General features: G+C 37.0%; 2 protein-coding genes across 2 annotated transcripts; one reads left to right on the forward strand and one right to left on the reverse strand.

The window, feature by feature from the left end:
* Positions 1 to 532: 532 nt before the first annotated feature.
* Positions 533 to 4,458, reverse strand: LOC109162267. Its single transcript, XM_019310987.1, has 5 exons — positions 3,627 to 4,458; positions 2,023 to 3,379; positions 1,672 to 1,883; positions 1,298 to 1,346; positions 533 to 1,148 (listed from the first exon to the last, which is right to left on the reverse strand). Exons 1-5 carry the CDS (start codon positions 4,456 to 4,458, stop codon positions 533 to 535), a joined length of 3,066 nt encoding a protein of 1,021 aa, XP_019166532.1.
* Positions 4,459 to 9,947: 5,489 nt separating this feature from the next.
* LOC109162268 (protein FAR1-RELATED SEQUENCE 5-like) lies at positions 9,948 to 13,090 on the forward strand. The gene is made up of 5 exons (XM_019310988.1): positions 9,948 to 10,022; positions 10,127 to 10,222; positions 10,280 to 10,460; positions 10,623 to 11,694; positions 12,010 to 13,090. The coding sequence occupies exons 1-5, from the start codon at positions 9,948 to 9,950 to the stop codon at positions 13,088 to 13,090; spliced, it is 2,505 nt and encodes an 834-aa protein (XP_019166533.1).
* The last annotated feature ends 6,680 nt before the right edge of the window (positions 13,091 to 19,770 follow it).

A 19,770-nucleotide genomic window follows, 5' to 3' on the forward strand; every position in this document is an offset into this window, starting at 1 on the left:
AGTGATCTTTAACATAAGATTCATAAAACCTTCCAACTAATTAAGCTAACTCATACACATTTTAAAATTCTAAATGTATATTAAATATTTATACCAACAACCTATAGTATATATAAAATGTGGGGTGGGTGGTTGGCCTTGGGCAAAGGCCTAACCTGCCCTTGCCCAAGGCCAGGCCTGAGATCCACTATAAAGGTCTTTTTCTATTTACTTTAATGACATGTTTGGTTCATGGAATAGGTCAGGAATATAATGATATTACTTGGAATAGACCTATTCCATTGTTTGGTTCGGTCACTTTATCATGGGAATACTATTCCTAAGAATGAGTTATTCCCTTTGCAAGTGGAATAGCCATTCCTAGGGGACCTTGGTATTAGATATTCTCATGCTCTTGGGAATAACTTTTATATTTCAAATACCAAAAATACCCTTTGCACATTATTTAATATTTATATTTAATAAATACAGAGTATAATATATTATATAAATGTATATATTTAATTAATTATAATTTTTTGAGAATCAAAACTTAATGCATTAAATCACGATCAATAGTGTTTACAAGAAAGAGGGGTGGGATGTCAAACCACTCCCCGCAACCTGACTCAGAAAAGGCCTCCCTAGCAACAATGTGGGTGGCACTATTCGCAGATCGCCTTACAAATCGGAATTGGACATCATCAATCTCAGATGCCAAACCTTTAATATCATCAATCAATAAACCAAAAGCAGAATAAAAAGAAGTACTGGAAATAGCATTAAAAACAACTTGGGAGTCCATCTCCACATCAACACCTCCCATACCAGTGTCCTTTAGCCAACTCAAAGCTTCTCTCAAACACAACGCTTCAGCCTCCCTGACATCAAAAATGCCATGCACTGACACATTCTTCGCGGCCATAAACTTACCTTCATCATCTCGTAGAACCCATCCAAGACCCATCATATTATCTGTTGAATTTAGTGCTGCGTCTGTGTTTAATTTCAATCTCCCCTGGTTTGGCACAGTCCAATAGTCCCTTACGGTAGGTGGCTTAGGCGTGTTTGGTTGCTCATTAGCTAGCTTCCAATTTGCCCAGTGCTTGAGCATTCTGCTTAACAACACATGCATGTCAAAAGCAAGCCCTTTCCAAACAAAGTCATTCCTAGAAACCCAAATACCCCATCAAGTCATTATGAACTTAGATAGCAAATCACCCTTCAACATCTTAATATAACCAAATAGCCATTCGACCACATTATTACCGTAAGCAGTTGATGATGCCGGGAGCCCTACTAAGTTCCAAAGCTTTACCAACTTAGTGCATTGAGCAAATAAATGGCATGTCGTTTCATCTTCCCTCCTGAACATATGATAGATCAAAGAACAGTGAATATGCTTCATGCGCAATGCATCTCTCGTTGGCAAAAAGGATGAAGCCAACTGCCAACAAAATTGCTTCACCGTGGGAGGCACATCTCGGTTCCAAATAATAGACCATAGTCTATCATCTTGTGCTATGCCGATCAGCAGTTTATAACACGACTTTACCGTGTAGTCCCCTTTATGATCCCAATACCAAAACCACGAGTCATGTGGTTTTCACATACTCAAAGGGACTTTCAAAATTAGATTCACATCCCGGTCAATAAAAAGATCCCTTAAACGATTAACATCACATCCCGTACCTTGAGTATTAAATAATGTTGCAACAGGAGCACCATACTCAACCTCTGGCATAGGCGTATGTACATAGGGCTCCTCCTCGTCTGGCAGCCATGCATGCCGGCCAATTTTTGTGTCTAGGCCATTCCCAATGCGTCGCCTACAACCCTGCCGTAACACATTCTGTACCTCCAATAAGCCCTTCCAGATAAAAGATGGATTTCCTCCCTGAACTCTATAAAAATAGGAGCATTTAGAAAAATACCGAGCTTTATACACCTTTGCCACCAATGATGTTGGCTTGGTGATCAAGCGCCAAGCTTGTTTACCCAATAGTGCCAAGTTCATCTCCCGAAGCTTCCTAAAACCCATACCTCCTGCAATTTTTGGGACCGACAAACCGCCCTAGGACTTCCATCTCAACCCTTTTTCTTGCCCCCACAGTTCCACTCCACCAGTACTCATTCATAAGGACCTCAATTTCCTTGCATAGACCTGTCGGTAAAAGAAATACCATCATCGTATAGGATGGCATTGCCTGGATGACATTCTTCAAAAGCACCTCACGCCCAGCACGAGAGAGGAACTTTGCATTCCAACTCCGGACCTTCGCAAGGATCCTGTCTTTAAGAAAACCCAAGATGACTTTCTTTCGTTTACCAACAAGGGATGGTAATCCCAAATATCTGCCTGTCGTATCACCTTCTGTTACCTCTAGAATTCGCTGCACCTCCGTGCGCATGGGTGGCGGTACATTTGCACTGAAAGTGACTATGGACTTGTCATAGTTGATTCTCTGCCCCGAGGCTTTAGAATATGTGTCCAGTAAATCACGCATGTTTTCACTCTCCTGGGTATTGGCCCGATGGAACAGAAAGCAATCATCTGCAAATAATAAATGTGAAATAGGTGGTGCTCCCCGTGCCACAGTTACACCATGCAGTCTACCCGTGCTCATCCGCCTCTCAATTAACACACTAAGACCCTCAGCAATAAATAAAAAGAGGTATGGTGACAAAGGATCACCTTGACGTAGGCCTCTACCAGGAATGATTGGACCAAGCTGGCTTTGCTCATGCAGAATATGATACTGAACTGAACTTACGGTCTCCATTAGAATACTGACCCACGGTGCTGCAAAACCCATTTTCAGCAATATTGCTTCAAGAAAACCCCATTCAACCTGGTCATACGCCTTGCTCATATCCACCTTCAATGCTACGATCCCCTCTTTACCCTGGGTGTTTCTCCTTAAGTAATGATGAACCTCATAGGCTAACATAATATTATCTGTTATTAGGCGGCCAGGCACAAAAGTACTCTGGGCACCGGAAATGAGCCCTTCTAGCAAAGGTATCATTCTATTCGCACAAACCTTGGCAGAAATTTTATACACCACGTTGCAGAGTGCTATTGGTCTTAAATTTGCCATCGTTTCCGGGGTTGCCTTCTTTGGAATTAGGACGATGTAAGTATCGTTCGCCCTCATTGGTAGAGTAGCCGTCTCAATAAAGGACTGACAAAAAGCAGTGACTGCCCCGCCCACTATGTCCCAAAAATACTGAAAAAATCCCGGTCCTAGACCGTCAGGTCCAGGTGACTTGTCCGGGTGCATTTGAAATAACGCTACTCGTACCTCCTCAATGTTCACTGTCTGCAGCAGCGCAATGTTATCACGGGGACTTAACTTTGTTGCAATGTTGTTTATAACCTCCGCCAGATCACCTTGGTCTGCCTAAAATAGTTTGTTGAAATAGCCCAACATAACCTGACCAATTGCAGCCTCATCCGCTACCCAACTTCCGTCATTATCTTTCAGCTTTCGTATTTTGTTTCGCCTTTTCCTAGCTTTGACCGAATTATGAAAGAACTTGCTGTTCAAATCCCTTCCTTTATACCAGTGCTCCTTCGCTCTTTATTTCCAGAAATAGTGTTGTTGCTTAAGTAAATGTAGCAATTCACCCTCAACATAAAATACCATACTCCCTCATGCCATCCTCATCGCGCCATAACCGCAGCTGGTCTAAACGGCTTTTGCACTGCTCAATTTTGCGCTGGAAGTCTCGGTTATAATTTTTACCCCATCTCCAGATGTCACGTCCACAACTTTCGATCCTGGTTAAAACATCCAAGCCCCTCGTACGGTCCCAACTATGTGAAACTATTTCCCGGCATTTGTCTTCGCGAAGCCACATATTGTCAAATAAAAAGCGTTTTCGTTGCCGGACTGTTGTAGTAACCACCGGGGTTAAAATCAGGGGTAAGTGATCACTGTACGGGCACGCAAGTGAGCATGCAGTCGTACCCTCAAACAGGGATAACCAATCCTCCGATACAAGAATATGGTCCAGTTTCTCCTCAACCATATTCGGGGTACCTCGTGAGCGCACCCATGTATACTGATTATCGCTAAAGGGGAAATCCTGTAACCCGCAATCGGCAACCGCATTAGTAACACCAGTGATACACCATGGCGGATGTGGTGCTCGCCATATCTTCTCAGACTGGTGCATGAGATCGTTAAAATCTCCCATAATGACCCATGGTTCAGCACTCTGTACTGCCAACCTTCGGAGCATCTGCCATGCTTCACGCCGTCTTTGTCTTTGGGAAAAACCATAATAACCTTTGAACCGCCAGCTTGGACTACCAACATCCAAAGCTAGCGTGGTGTCTATAAAATTGTCTGAGTAAGAACAAATTTGAAGGTCCACACAACTAGACCATAGTAAAGCCAAATCGCCTTTGTGTCCGTCTGCATCAACACAAAAAAGATTCTCAAAACCCAATTGCACTCTCACATTCTCCATTCTCCCTTTATCCAAAAAAGTCTCCATAAGAAATACCACTCTTGGCCTCTTAGTGCGGATTAGGTCCGCAAGAACTCGAATTGCCGTCGGGTTGGCAAGCCCTCAACAGTTCCAAGTTAGAAGACTCATAATTCTTGGCGGGCTTACGTCGCAAGACCCGCCTTCTGCCCGTTTTTTGGAGTTCCTGTCTCACAATCCATTGCCACTGTGGCATTAGTTGTATCCACTCTTTTCCTCTTCGGCTCATTCACAACAACATCAGAACCGTCATCTACTGTGTCATTACACGCTGCCCCCTCTGCACTGGTTTCACTAGTCTTAGATGAGTCACTATTACACGCACCTGGTGCCTTCCATCCTTCTCGGTCAGCATCTAGCTCCGGCGGCACCCATCTTTGTCCGACACTGGGGACATTACGTCTGGTTCCAGCCCATAGCCACGTTCCAAACGGCTTATCTGCTTTAGTATCGATGTCGTGAACAAGTTTAGGACACACCCGGTCTCCATAGCCAATGACTCCACAGATAATGCAAAAGGTTGGGAGCCTCTCATACCAGAAGTCCACAAACGCCCATGTTCCATTATCCTTCTTCAACTTCATCTGCTTCTTCAACGGCCTTGTTATGTCAATATTCACACGTACGCGGTAAAAGGTACGCATAGAACCTCTGAAGTTCCTGTCATCTGTCTCAACCAAAGTTCCGAGGAAAGAACCTATGGCCGAAACCACCACTACAGAACGCAGCCCCGCGGGCAGAGAATGTATTTGTATCCAGAAGTCTGCGTGATTCAGTACTGTTGCCTCAGGGTCTTCTCCTGGCTGTAACTTCTGCATGATCAGCAAATTTTGTTCATAGGCCCATGGCCCCCCTTCTATGATCCGGTTGAGGTCAGTTTCGTGATAAAATCGGATCAAAAACCGTTGGGGTTGAAGTTGTCTCATTGTTAGCCCCATCGCCGGCTGCCATACTGCCGCCATGGTGTCTTGGAAAAAGGAGAACTTCATCGGCCTATTAGTCACCACTCTGCCAACCGCATAGTAACTCGCTTCTCCAATCTGGTCGGTGATCTGTATTCCTGGGATTTGTATGGATTGGTCTTCATCCTCAACATCGGCCAGAGTCAAGTTCGCACACAATTGCGAGATGTCGTCGGGATTGTCAGTCGCCATCGGTAAACTCAACGTAGAACGGCGTAAACCCTAGAAACAATAAGGGAGAGAAACGCTCGCGAAGGAGGCGAGAGAAAAAAACCATTAATTATAATTTTTATCTATCAATAAATCAATAAATAATATATTATAGCTAGATGTGGAAATAACTGCTTTGAGGTAGTTTACAAGATTATCCTTATTTAACTGAGATGTCCGATGGTCGAGTACTATTCTCTCAATTAATACCTCAAGGGTGAAAGAATAATTGGATTGCAAGAAAATAACTTGGAAATTACACTCACAAAAATTCACAGTATATATATTCATAGAGAAGAGTTAGTTATAGAGAGATCAGATGATTACTTTTTTAATTTAAGAACCTCTCTTAACAAGTTTTACAAGAAATAATTTGAAAATATTCTCTCAAGATATTCATCTACAACTAACCTAGATTTTCTTTAATCTTGGAGAGAACAAACACAAGTGATTTGATCATTTCAAGCACCATATTCCATATTATTAGCTATGGTGCAGCAGTGAGTGATTTACAGGGCCGAAAAACAGTGTTGAAGATGTCCAAACTCCAAATCAATCAATCTATGTGTCTTGCAAATTGGGTACATACAGTGTGGGGTACAACACATACTGGTAAGATTATTCTCTTACAACCTGTTTGAACATCTGTTGAGATAGAAGATTGGATCCATGGTTGGTGTGTGTGGTCCCTTAGATGTAGGTGTGGTTTGCATCGAACTGGGTCATCAAAGATTGTGTTGATTTAAATTACCTACCGCACAATTAATAATCTAACCTAATGTATGATTAAACTGTAATTGAGTCAGTAATTGTAATATGAAAAAGCAGTTTAAGTAATGGCAATTTAATCAAGGTATTTCGAGGAACACAGAAACTCTCACTTAGTAGTGTTCAAAAATTTTACAAAATGAATATTATTTACTAACAAAAAGGATAAATAAAATGAGAGGTAATAATAATAATAACAATAATAATTCCACCTTTATCATATAATAGAGGTTGACACCATATACCCAACTCTAAAACCTCAAAATGGGTTTTTGGAAAGTCATTTATGAGAAAAAAAATTTTAAAAAGAAAACAAAAATAACTCAAAGGGTAATAGCTGGTTGTTGTTGTTGTTGGTACACGCAATGCGCACGATATCCTTTTTATTTTTTGTTTTTTTTTTCTTTTTCTTTCTTGTTTTTAAATCATTAACAAAATGTCAAAAATATTAAAAAAAAAAAACTAAAACAATACTATCTCAATTTATTCTCTCTCCTCTCTCTTCTCTTATTCAAGTAAGCCAAAAAGTTCTTTAAAAAAAAAGATTGATAATTAATTTAAATCCTACAAATGAGATGGTATAAGCCATGTTATTCCCATTATCTCTCTAATTTGTGCGTCCAACTCTTTCAAATCACCATATAATTTGATCTTATATTTTCTCTTCCATCCTTCTCTCGTTTTCTCTCTTTTTTTTTTTTTTTTTTTTTGGGTCCTACTTCTTTACACCCTTACACATCATATATTATTTTATTCACTTTTCTATAATTAATATGGGTGTTGCTATTTGTACCACCCCTACAGAAAATTTTGTGTAAATAACATTGGAATTGTAAAAATGTGAAAATTTCAACAAGTACATAGCCTGATCAAATGTAATTTACGAGATTCCATAATAATTTTAGAAGATTAAAACATATCATTAATAATTTTTTATTAAAAATTAAAAAATTTTAAAAAAAATACTCGCCTTCCCCGTTGAGAAAGCCAGGGGTCGCCTTCTCACCAGAGAAGGCAACCCAGGTCGCCATCTCACCGGAGAAGGCAACCCGGTTGCCTTCTCAACGGAGAAGGCGAGTGTTTTTTTTTTTTAATTTTTAAATTTTAAATTTTTAAATAATTATTTAATTTAAGTTTATTAAAATAATATTTCTAATATTTGAATAACTTTAAGGAAGGTAGTGCGAATAACAAGTTGTTCTATTTACACCACCTATAAAGCTAGAACACCTATCAAAGGGCGGTGTAAATAGCAATAAGGGTGGTGCATCTTTAATTTTATAATTATAATTTTAAATGAAAATAAATTTAAATAACAAAATAAAAAATTTGATATTAAAATTTAAATAATATATATTCCAACAACTAATTAAATTTTAAAAATAAAATAACAATTAAATTTTATTTAAAAAAAAAACGAAACAAAAAGCCAATAAGCCTCTGTGCAATTGAGCATTAGAGTCTTTTAAGTTTGGGGGAAAATACAATTTTTTTTTTTTAATATATAGCGGATGGTGGGAAACAACAATCATTATCGTGTGAACCATGTGGACCATATTTTGTATAGTGTAAAATAATGTACTTTTAGTATATTAAAAATGTATATTGTATTCGGGGGATGTACATTATTTGTGTACTGAGTCTACATTATATTGTATAATGTACATTCAGTACAAATATAATGTACATTTAGTATATTAAAAATGTACTTTTTGTTATGGTCCACATAACATTGTGTGGACCATAGTCCATACAAAAATTTGTCGGAACCGGATATCTCCCACCATTTGCGCGTCATTTGTGGCATGTGAGCAATACGCGCCATACGATTGGTGCGTGTCGATTGCTCATGCGCCACGCTTTGCGACAGAGTTTCTCCGGAGATAACAGTCTCTTCGGAGAAACTATATCCCCTCTCCTCCAACCCTTTTCTCGTCCTTTCTCCCCTTCCTCTTTCTTCTTGGGTTGAATATTTCCTAGTGAAGATAGCTAGATAAATTTTTAGTGATTGACTCCTAGAGTCTCAATTGATTAGTTAGCTTCTCTTTTCATCATATGTCCCTAGTTGGCCGGGAAATTCCATAAAAGCTATGAAAGTATGTTGGCTTTAATCATTATAAGGTTCAGTCCACCCAAAAAAAAAATCAATTTAGACACAATTTCAAATAGTTGAGGGCGGGTAATTACTCATATATGAACTATATTAAGGGTCTTTAAAATTTTTATTGTAGTTATAAAATATTGTTTAAACGGACAAGTTATCCTTAAATCAATTCTGAATAAGTTATATAGTGCTATTGCATGTACATCCAAATTCTACTCCGTCAATTTTATTCTCTGATGTGACAAATTAAACAAGATAGCCTATTTTCATCATGTTGGTCCAAGTTAAATGTCTACCTCTAGAATTTGAAAGTGAAAGTAGAACTCAAGAATAGAACTTGGGAGTTCACATGGTAATTTCATAAGTAATAAAAGTGATTTCACCAAAAAAAAAAAAAAAATTAATAAAAGTGTACTTCAACATTAACTCAATAATAAGTTGTTAGTAACTTAATAGTAGCTAGGTATAATTACACTTAGGAAAAGATGCAATTTTAGTCCTCGATTGTTCTTTGCTAGCGGTTTTAGTTCCTCAATTATTTTTAATTTTGCTATCGGTTTTAGTCTTTAATCTTTTACTGTTGCAATATATACGCTAACTCTTCAAAAAGGTTGCAGTTTTAAGCATTGAATATAAAAACAAAACTATTAAACTCTTACAAATTATTTAGTGCATGGTATTTTAGTACTTTTTAACATTTATTATTTAATTATAATTTTTTAGTGCTGATATTACATTTATAAAATTAAAAGAAAAAATTATTTTAACAACTACGTATTTACGTGTAGGTAAAATAGGGAAGATGTACCGCACTTAAATATGATTTTTTAAAAAAAAAAAGTTATTAATTCTCTATTTTGCAAATTAAATACCTAAATCGAAAAGGTTATAAATTAAAGAAAGATAATAAAATTTTAAAATACATATATATATATATATATATATATATATATATATATATTACAAGGATAGAAATTAGAAATTAAAACAACTAGCTAAGAATAATTGAGAGTATAAAAATATATATTTTCCCTTACACTTCTTACTGATTTCAAAGGACTTTATCTAATATTTAAAATTGAATTAACGGCCCAATTAATATCATGTCTAGTTTAATTTTGGCAAATTATATTATGCACCGCGGTGCATAATCCATTATGCACCGAGGGTATGAAACGACGCCGTTTACCATTAATTAGGGCGCGGTTCAGACGTCGCCGTTAATTGTTTCCGGACGGCTAATTTCTATCAGTCGTCGTTATTTTCCTATTTTGAAGTCGTATTTCTTTCCTTTTATTAGATTTGTCGTTCTTTCCTTTTTCCTTTCTTTTTCTTATGATTCTTCGATCTGTTCCTGATTCGATTCTTCGAATTGATATAGTTTTGATATAAGTCGAATTGTTGTATTGTTTTCTATGATCGGAAATATGAATAAAATAGTAGTTACAAACAGGATTGAGGAGATTGATTCGAATTCAATGATCGTTGATGAGAACAGTTCAGTATTTGCAGGTGTATATCATTATACTATGTATTACAGTCTTGTGTGATGTTGTTATTGTTTGAGTATAATTTGCCGATATGTTATGGTTTTTTTTTGTTGCAGGTAAAGATCATATTCCGGTCGCCGGTGAATGTATTTCGCCGATTGCGTTCGATGTTCCGTGTACAAATTTTGTCGACGATAATGAGTATATTCCAGGTATTAAATGCATTAATGTTCTTGTTCATGTTCTTATTTGATTTTTATATTATTCAGGACCATGTTACGCAGTTTCATGCTGATATCGCTGTAGTTTCGGTTATTGAACAATATAGTGTCGGTTTTAGTGACCTGAAGTGTCAGTTTATATTTTATTTGGTTGCAGATGATTTTGACAATTCGATTGCTGTTGATGGTACATCTGAACATGTTATTGTTGAAGAGTCAGCTATTCCAGGTTAAATGTTTAGTTCGATTCTTAACTGATTTTGAATTTGTTGTGTTTTTAAAACCATGGTAGTCAGTTTCATGTTTAATGGACAATAGTGTTAGTAGAATGCTAATGTAGTATATATAGTTTCAGTATAAATGTTAAAGGGATGTTTTAATAAAATCACAGACAATGAAGAATTGTTGGGACTGTCTGTTGGATCAATAGAAGATGCATTTGGTAAATACAATGATTATGCGTTTCGTATGGGGTTTAGTACTAGAAAGGGCAAACAGTATTATGTTACTGGCACTCGGATTTTGAAGACGAAAGTGTTTTGTTGTTCTAAGTCTGGTTTTAGAATAATACCAGACAATCCTAATAAGTGTTACTCAAAGATAGTTACTAGGTCTGGATGTAATGCAATGTGTCAATTTGATATAGATTCAAATGGGAAATGGGTTGTTACTAAACATGTGAAGGAGCATAACCATGAACTGTGTCCGGCTTCATCAAGTTATATGCTTAGATCGCATAGGAAAGTGTCTGAGAATCAGCTGACATGTTTAAAAAACATGAAGAGGAGTGGGGTCCCCTTATCGGATGGTATTCGCTTCTTAAAATGTCAGTCAGGAGGGTCACCGTTTGTTGGATTTACTCCTAGGGATGCGTATAACATGATATATTCAGATTCTGCAAAGCATCTAGATGGCACTGATTCTAATAGCTTGATTGAGATATTTAGAAGGAGACAAATGGATGAATCTGATTTCTATTTTGAATTTGAACTTGATGAGGATGCAAGGCTGTGTAACTTTTTCTGGAGGGATGGTCAAATGAAGGCTGATTATGATTTGTTTGGTGATTTAGTTGTACACGATACAACATACCGTACAAATAGATATGATATGATATGTGCCCCTTTTGTAGGAATGAATCATCATTGCATGAATGTGATGTTTGGTTGTGGGTTTTTACTCAATGAGAGGATAGAGTCGTTTGTTTGGTTGTTCAAAGTATTTGTACGATCAATGGGTGGTAAGCATCCTCAAACAGTAATGACTGATCAGTGTGCTGCCATGGCTGCTGGAATCGCACAAGTATTTTCGAATTCAAATCATAGGCTTTGTATATGGCACATTGGGGAGAATTCGAAGAAGCACATAAAAAGTCTGAGAAATAAAAAAGGTTTCTTAGAGCTTTTCAATTTTCTTTTGAAGTACATTGACACCGAAGCTGAATTTGAGTTTTATTGGACCAGGTATTTTTACTGATTTTTTCAGAATGATATTATGTAGTGTTTTATATTCTGGTGAATTTGTGTTCTGTATGTTGATTGATAGTACCTTAGATATTAAATGATATTATAGGTTGTATGAAATGATACTGCTTATTTGATAAAATGATACTGTGTCAGTGATTAACAGTTGATGATTGTATTTGTTTGTAGAGCTCAGCTGGATTTATTCGGCATTCCCTATACCCCCTCTACTTAGAAATATGATCATCAACTTAGAAATATACAGTATAGGTTTAAATTCATGTTCTTTTTTTTTTCTTTATATTTTTTTTTCAGGATGATGACAGAATATGGGTGCCATAAAAATGTTTGGTTAAATAAGCTATATTCTATTAGGGAGAAATGGTGTCCTGCATTTAGTAAAGAATATTTCTCTGGTGGTATTTTATCATCTCAAAGGAGCGAGTCTACGAATCATTCAATACCTAGAAGATTATCAAAAACAGCTGGGTTGTGTGATTTTTATAATTCATTTGTTAGTGTAGTTTCTGAGTGGAGAAGTAGGGAAAACGGTGAAAATGTGCGTTGTTCACAAGGGTTGGCACCTATGGTGATGAATCATGTGAAGCTCCTTTCACATGCTAGGGACATATACACTATTGAGATATATTATCTTTTTGAGGAACAGTTTTTGAAAGGGACTTCATGCCATCAAGAATCTGTTGGGGGAAGTGGTAATGAGATAAAGTATCATGTGTGGCGTCCTGACGTTGATCTCATTCGTCATGAAGTGTATTTCAAAGTGAATGATTTGGATATATCTTGTAGCTGTATGTTGTTTTCAGAGATGGGTATTTTATGCTCACATTCTTTACGCATTTTTAATGTCCACTGTGTTGCAGCAATACCAGATAAGTACATTATCAAAAGATGGACCAAAAAGGGTATTGAAGATAGAATAATAAGCAGTGATAGTTCCTTGAATATTCTTAGCATTGCGTCATCTGTTTGGGTTATTCAAATGGGTAGGAAGTTTCAGCAGTTAGTTTTATCCAGCCAAGCAAATTGCAAGGCTCGGGAAGTGTGTGAAAATGCTTTTGAGGATGCTAGGAGGAAGGTTGAAGGTGATATTGGTCCTATTGTCATTGAAGATGGTGAAGAACAGATAGCTGGTGTAATTCAAAATCCAGCACGTAATAGGGCGAAAGGTGAACGCAATAGGAGGCATATTAGCACAATTGAAAAGAAGTATAACCAAGTGAGAGGGCGGAAGTTGGGTGTCAAGATTGCTGAAATGAGTACAAAGGCTGCAGTGCAGGCATCTGTTGAAGGAGTTGTTGCTAATATTGTTGGCAGTGGTTATTTTGTTCATCCCTCTAGCGGCAGTCACGAGTTAGGTTTGGTTAAATCTAGTTGATAGGTCAATTACAATCATTGTAATATTGGATTGGATCGGTTTGGATATTAGATAGTATGTGTGTTGTCATGGTAGCATAGTTTTTTGTAGTATGAAAGTCTGCTGCATGTTTGACATATTATTTTTTTATGTTTTTAAATGAAGTCATAGATATTTTTAAATGATACTGTAGTGTATATAGAATGATACCACAGTGTATGGAGAATGAAACTAAACAGTATGTCTCTCACATTTTCATATATATTATAATGTAACTATAAATATAATGAACTGATAATGTAGTGTATAATAAATGATACTTTAGTTTATGCAAAATGAAACTGAATATAATATCTTTAATATTTTCATATGTTAGTAAATGAAACTATAAGTGTAATGAACTGATAATGTATAAGATACGAACTTAAAGTGTATGTGTAATAAACTGAAACTAAAAACATTTATATGGAATTGCATCATTATACTTGATTAACAAAAAAGCTTGAAGTTAAGAACCATCAGTGTGTTCAGTGAGAAAACTTTACAACCAAACAACATCGTCTTTCAGTCAACAAAAATTGTAAACAAGATGATAATCTACCCAAAATATCAATGGTATATGTGATTTGGTACCCAAAAATATTGACACCATTTAGGCGACTTATGTTCTTGTCATATCAAAAACAAACATTCACATTTTCGTAGCTGGTCCGTTTATCATAGTGATCTATTTGTTGCTTTCAAACGCTGTCTTGGCGTTCTTCAGGACTTCTGCTCTGTACTGATTGGTTGGCATCATGATAATTCTGGCTGCATATGTTGCTCGTAGAGACATCAAGTAGAGATCCTGCATTTTGTTGGTACACATCACTTAACTATGTTTTGTGTCAGAGAATTTGAGTAGTATAAATATGTAAAGTATTATATGTACATACATTTTGATCCTGTTTCTTTGGAACAAACCCACATTTCCAGTTCTGATCCCCCATGTAGGTTTCCATATGTCTCATTGCGTACAAACCACAGTCAATCTTGTTAGCTGATGATCTCCAACTCATTTTAACTAGGTCAACAGTCAGTTTTTTCACATTTGCCTGCATATCTTTCATTCCATTCTTTCCAAGGAATAATGCAAATGCATTTTGCTGCATGTCAGAAGTAATTAGATATGAATTATAGGTGAATTGGTTTTGAGTATTGAAGTAAGTAACTAGATGACTTACAAGCAGCTGTGGACAGTCACCATACTTGCTTTGAATTTTCAGCCCTTTGAGGAGTGGCAGGTTGTCAATGATTTCAAACTTTGATGTAATGAAATTTAAGCACAAGACAAAGAAGTGATGATGCCGGTAAATGGGAAAGAACACCTGTTTTGATTTTTTAATGTTTTTTTTAAAGAAAAAAATTAGAAAACAGTAGTAGTATGTTTAACTGTAAATATAATATTTTGAAAAAGAAATGATTACCAATTTTGCATCACTAATATCGACATTCCCCATGTTCTGTATCTCGGTGGTTAGACACTGCTCAAAGTCTTCTTGTCTATGTGACTGGTGGTGTGGTGCCCAATCTGGTGGAGTGTCAAGTTGGAGCTGTAGAGTATACATTGTACATTAAAGGATGTTATTCATAAGTAAATATGCATAACGTGAAAAATAGTAATGGTGTTTGTTTACAAAAGATTGTGTTGTGAAGTATATCCTCTTTGGCTTATCAATCCCACGGCTTGGATCCAACATATTCAGTCTTAGACACCAAACATCTAAGAATATACTCTCAAGCTCAGCACTTCTTAAGGTCTGGAATTGCTCTCTATTGATGTAGTACCCCTCATGGCCAAACAGTTGTTCACTGTCATATTTGAAAATGTATATAAATAAAGTAGGTAGCATTCAAAATTGTATATTAGAGAGTGGGTGTTAAGTGTGCTTTATACCTTAATGGTTGTTCTTCTGTTGGGTCAAGGAAAGCATAGTCTGAAATCAACTTTTCCTTTGGACCGACATTCTTCAGCTTTTCAACATTTGTTGTCCAGTATGGGGACCTTAGGCGCAACGGCAGGTTCCTGATCCTCTTTGTCTTATCAATTATAACATCTTCATTGTTGTCATCAATGTCAGGCTCAGAAATCAAACTGCAGTTTCATGGAGGATCATGCATGCATCAGCATATAGAGATACAGTGCATATAATGTAGTATCACTTGATAAACAAGTCAGTTTCAGTTATATATATATACAGTTTCAGTTATGTACACCTACAGTATCAGTTATGTACACCTACAGTATCAGTTAATTGTAACTTCGGTTTCAGTTCCTACTATATATATATATATATATATATATATATATATATATATATATATATATATATATATATATATATATATATATATATACACATATGTCAGGCATACTATTCAGTGTCGGTTTACATACAATATGGTGTCACTTTATGAATAATACAGTTTCATTTATAATAGGTTGCATTTCAATTGAAAATGAGTGGAAGCAGTGTAGATATAATAGGTTGGAGCATACCTATCAAACAGATTGTTTTCAGTTCCAGGTGGTGGGGTTTCCAGTTGTGGTTCACCAGAGTCTGAACTGTCACTTTCCTCTTGAATATCACTTATATTGTTCTGGTCTTCAGTATCATCTTGTGCTTGCGTATCATTCATTTCTTCAGGGATATGTTGAGGTTGTGATGAGTTTATAGGGCTAATTCCAAGATCAAAACTTGGTGTTTGAATCGGATGTGGCGTTTGTGATTTAGCAGGAGCTTGAGTCGGGTAGTCTTTGGTGGTTTGGTAGAATGCCTGTTCAAGCGCATTGACTGCTTCAAGGAAACTTGGATGATTGTAAAGCTCATCATCATACAATAAAGTCTCATCTCGTTCTGGTTGTGAAGAAGAGACTGAAGTAATCATGTCAGCAATGTTCCCAAAACTGATCTTAATTATTTCTCCACCAGTTCTTGTGTTTCCTATAGCAGCCATCACACCAGCAAACTCAACAACTGTGTCAGCCATCCTATTCAGTACAGATGTAATCCTCCCAAGGGACTCATTTGATTGGCTGCCTTCCACTTGAGCACCGCTCTTTTCAGGTATGTTATCTTCCCTGGTCGCATGTTCTTGATGTTGAGCTCTGTCAAGTACCTTTCCCCGTCCAAATCTTCCAGACAATACCTCTGCCTTGATTCTTTGCTTAACTGCTTCTTCAGTCCAAGCAGTTATTGCAGGGGAATCCCTTTGAATCTTCTCACCCTTGTATTGTACTTTGTCAAGGTATGTTAACTGTGTTTGAAAGAATAAAAGTTATAATTAGCAGTTATGTTATCAGTAATTGTAGTAGCATATAGTGTATAGATTAATGAGAAAATTATTACAAGTGCATACTAAAATATTACCAGCAAGAACAATGAAGGACCAGTGAAAAAGCTCTCTTTGTTATTCTTCCAAGATTCAACAGCATTTACCAAAGATCTGAATGTGTATTGACACCAATTCAAGTCTTTCAGCTTTGAAACATCAAGCATGGAGTATAAAATCTTGTAGGTTGCTTTTGTGCTCTGTTGCCCTTTACCAAGCTGGATACAAGCAGCACAATGAAGTCTCTCTTGAACATATCTCCACTGTCTCCTCTCTCAATAATGGCCGCTGGCATTGTATTCGTCACCGGAGAACCTTTTGTTATTCCCCACCTCTGTCTCCAAGCTGCCAACAATTTCTTGTATTCAACAGATTCATTCTCAGAAGTAGCCTCAATAACAGGGATTTTCCCTTGGGGAAGAAGGTTCATTGTGCTGTGTACATCATCCTCCGACAGTTGCATGTCATTATTTTCCAACATCAGTATGCACTCATAGACATCAAACCTTTCGACAAGATACCTAGTTAGTCTGCTATCCCAGTCAAATATTGTCAAGTTTAACATAGCAGCCAACCCAATATCTTGAACTGCTTTGCGTTGATCTGGTGATAGAGACGAAATGAGGGTCCGAAAATACTTTGGTGACATTCTGGTTTGTAGATATTGCATTTTACTCATCTCACTCTTAACTGCAGATTTCTTTATCCTCTTGTGTATTTTCTTCTCAACATTGGGGCTTGCTGTTGCTTTGCGCTTGGGCAACGATGGTCCCTGGTCCTTTGATCCCTGAGCAGCCGGTTTTGATGCAGTTGTGTTTGTATTAGGTGATCCCTGAGCAGCTGGTTTTGATGCAGTTGTGTTTGTCTTAGGAGCAGGAGCAGATTGTTTGGTGGCTTTAGCTCTCTTTGGTGATTTTGCTGTTGATTTGCGTTTGGGTGCCCTTTTTTTGTGCCTCTCTTCCACCTGAACAGGTGGTTCGGGTTCATTTTCAGGTGGTCCATTTTCCTGTCCATCTTCTTCTTGCACAGTTTGTTCTGGTTCAGATGGAATGGTTGGTTCATTTTCAGGTGTTGGTGGTTTATCTGCAGGTTGTCCTGTGGCAGCAGGTGTTGGTTGAGATGGTGGCGTTGGTTTGGCTGCTTGTGAGTCCAAGACAGCCTTGGTTCTTTGCTTTCTTGTGGCTTTCTTCATCTGTATAGGTATGGTATGCAACAGTATGATAAGTTTTTAATGATGAATATTTTATAAAACAAAATGCGACACACATATGAGCACTTTCAGTTCATATACAATGCACTTTCAGTTCATATACATTATACTTTCAGTTCATATAGAAATCACTTTCAGTTCATATACAATGCACTTTCAGTTAATATACAATACACTTTCAGTTCATATACATTACACTTTCAATTCATATACAATGCACTTTCAATTGAAATAATATTTCAGTTCATATACAAATCACTTTCAATTGAAAACAATATGAGACACACATATAAGCACTTTCAGTTCATCTACGATACACTTTCAGTTCATATACAATACACTTTCAGTTCATATACAATACACTTACAATTGAAATAATATTGTAGTGTTGATGAACATTTTTAAAACAAAATGCGACACACATATAAGCACTTTCAGTTCATATACAATACACTTTCAGTTCATATACAATACACTTTCAGTTGAGAATAAATGCAGTTTAATTTAAGAAGAAATAGAGTTTCATTTGGATATAGTAGTTTCATATGTAATATATGGGACCACACATTCCGTATTATTATACACACTTTGCAGTTTTATTTTATACACAAACATCTGGGACCACATTACATGAAAAAGACAAACATGTGTTTCTTATTTAGGGTTTACAGTAATATTATAGTTTTGTTGACTGCATGTGTTTCTTATTTAGGGTTTACAGTAATATTAAATGCATTATAGTTTCTCAATGCATGTTTGTGATGCAAAATATGAATGTTGCTTTCGGAATGTCTGAAAAAAACCTAGAATGTATGTACTGTAGAACATATTTTTCTTTGTAGGTAAATATAACATCGCATTATATACAATAGTATTATTACCTTCTCGTTGAAACTGAAATATGCAGAAATACGAAGAAGAACAGCGATGGAGACGAGAGGTAAAAAATGGCGGTTGAAGTCTAAGCTTGGAGAGAGTGCTGATGGTAAGTGTGGGTTGTCCGAGAAGAAAGTGACGACAAGACTTCCCTTTTTCGTTTTTATATTGATTTTTCTTTTTTTTTAAAAAAAAAAAAAAGGAAACAACGCGCTGAAAGTAATCGACGGCGTTAAAAGGCGCCGTTTCATTTAATTAATGAAACGGCGTCGTATATGGGCCGCGGTGCATAATCAATTATGCACCGCGGTCTATAATATAACAACTGTTTAATTTTGCCGTTACGGCTTAAAGTCGGCGCAACTTACTTATTTATAGTAGAGTAGGGTGAGTTTCCTTATTCTATCTTGCTTTGCGCGCTCAGCCCTTCTTAGTCTCTGCTTATTGTTGAATTCTCTCCTTTGCAAGAAACATAATCGGCTGGTAATGGCGACGACAATAAAGAACATGAGCGGCTTCCATTTGCAATACCCAACCGACGGAAGATTGCAGATTCGGAGGATTACCAAAGCTATGATGCCTGCAGGTTCTTCGGTAGCCTCCTCTACTTTGGGCGACAATTCTTTCGAAATCCACTTCAATCCATTTTTCAACTTGAGTTCTCCGGGGAGTGCTTTTTCGTTCTTTTTGGGCACACTTGCGGCCCTGGATTCTGGGATGGGCACTGATATCGTTCATCCTATTGCGGCGTTTGCTTTCGACCGAGTTCGCAGCACAAACTGGTTTTATAGGTTGTCTTTGTCGATCGTCCTCGAAACTGTATACGTGTTGGAAGAACCACCGAGGAGGTCGGCTGATTTCTTGGATGGACATATGATTTTGAATGAAGATACAGCTGCTGTTGTTCGTAATAATTATGAAGAGTTGGATGATTTCCTATTCGATTTGATGATTCAACCTTTTGCCTCTAGTACTGGGAACGTGGGAATGTCGGCGCACGAAATCTCTATGTTGAAGATGGAACAGCTTAGCGATGATGACGAAGAGGGGGAATGTTGTAGCATTTGTCTGGAAGGATTTATGAAAGGGACGGTGATCACTCAATTGGCACCCTGTTCTCATAGGTTTCACAATGCTTGCATTGCCCAATGGCTACAAAAAAAGCCAACTTGTCCAATCTGTCGCAGCACATGTACATTGAGTAGTGTTTCATAAATGTAAATCACAACATTATATTTGTTCA

The sequence above is a fragment of the Ipomoea nil genome, unplaced genomic scaffold (genome assembly GCF_001879475.1).
Source record: "Ipomoea nil cultivar Tokyo-kokei standard unplaced genomic scaffold, Asagao_1.1 scaffold2928, whole genome shotgun sequence".
Lineage (NCBI taxonomy): Eukaryota > Viridiplantae > Streptophyta > Magnoliopsida > Solanales > Convolvulaceae > Ipomoea > Ipomoea nil.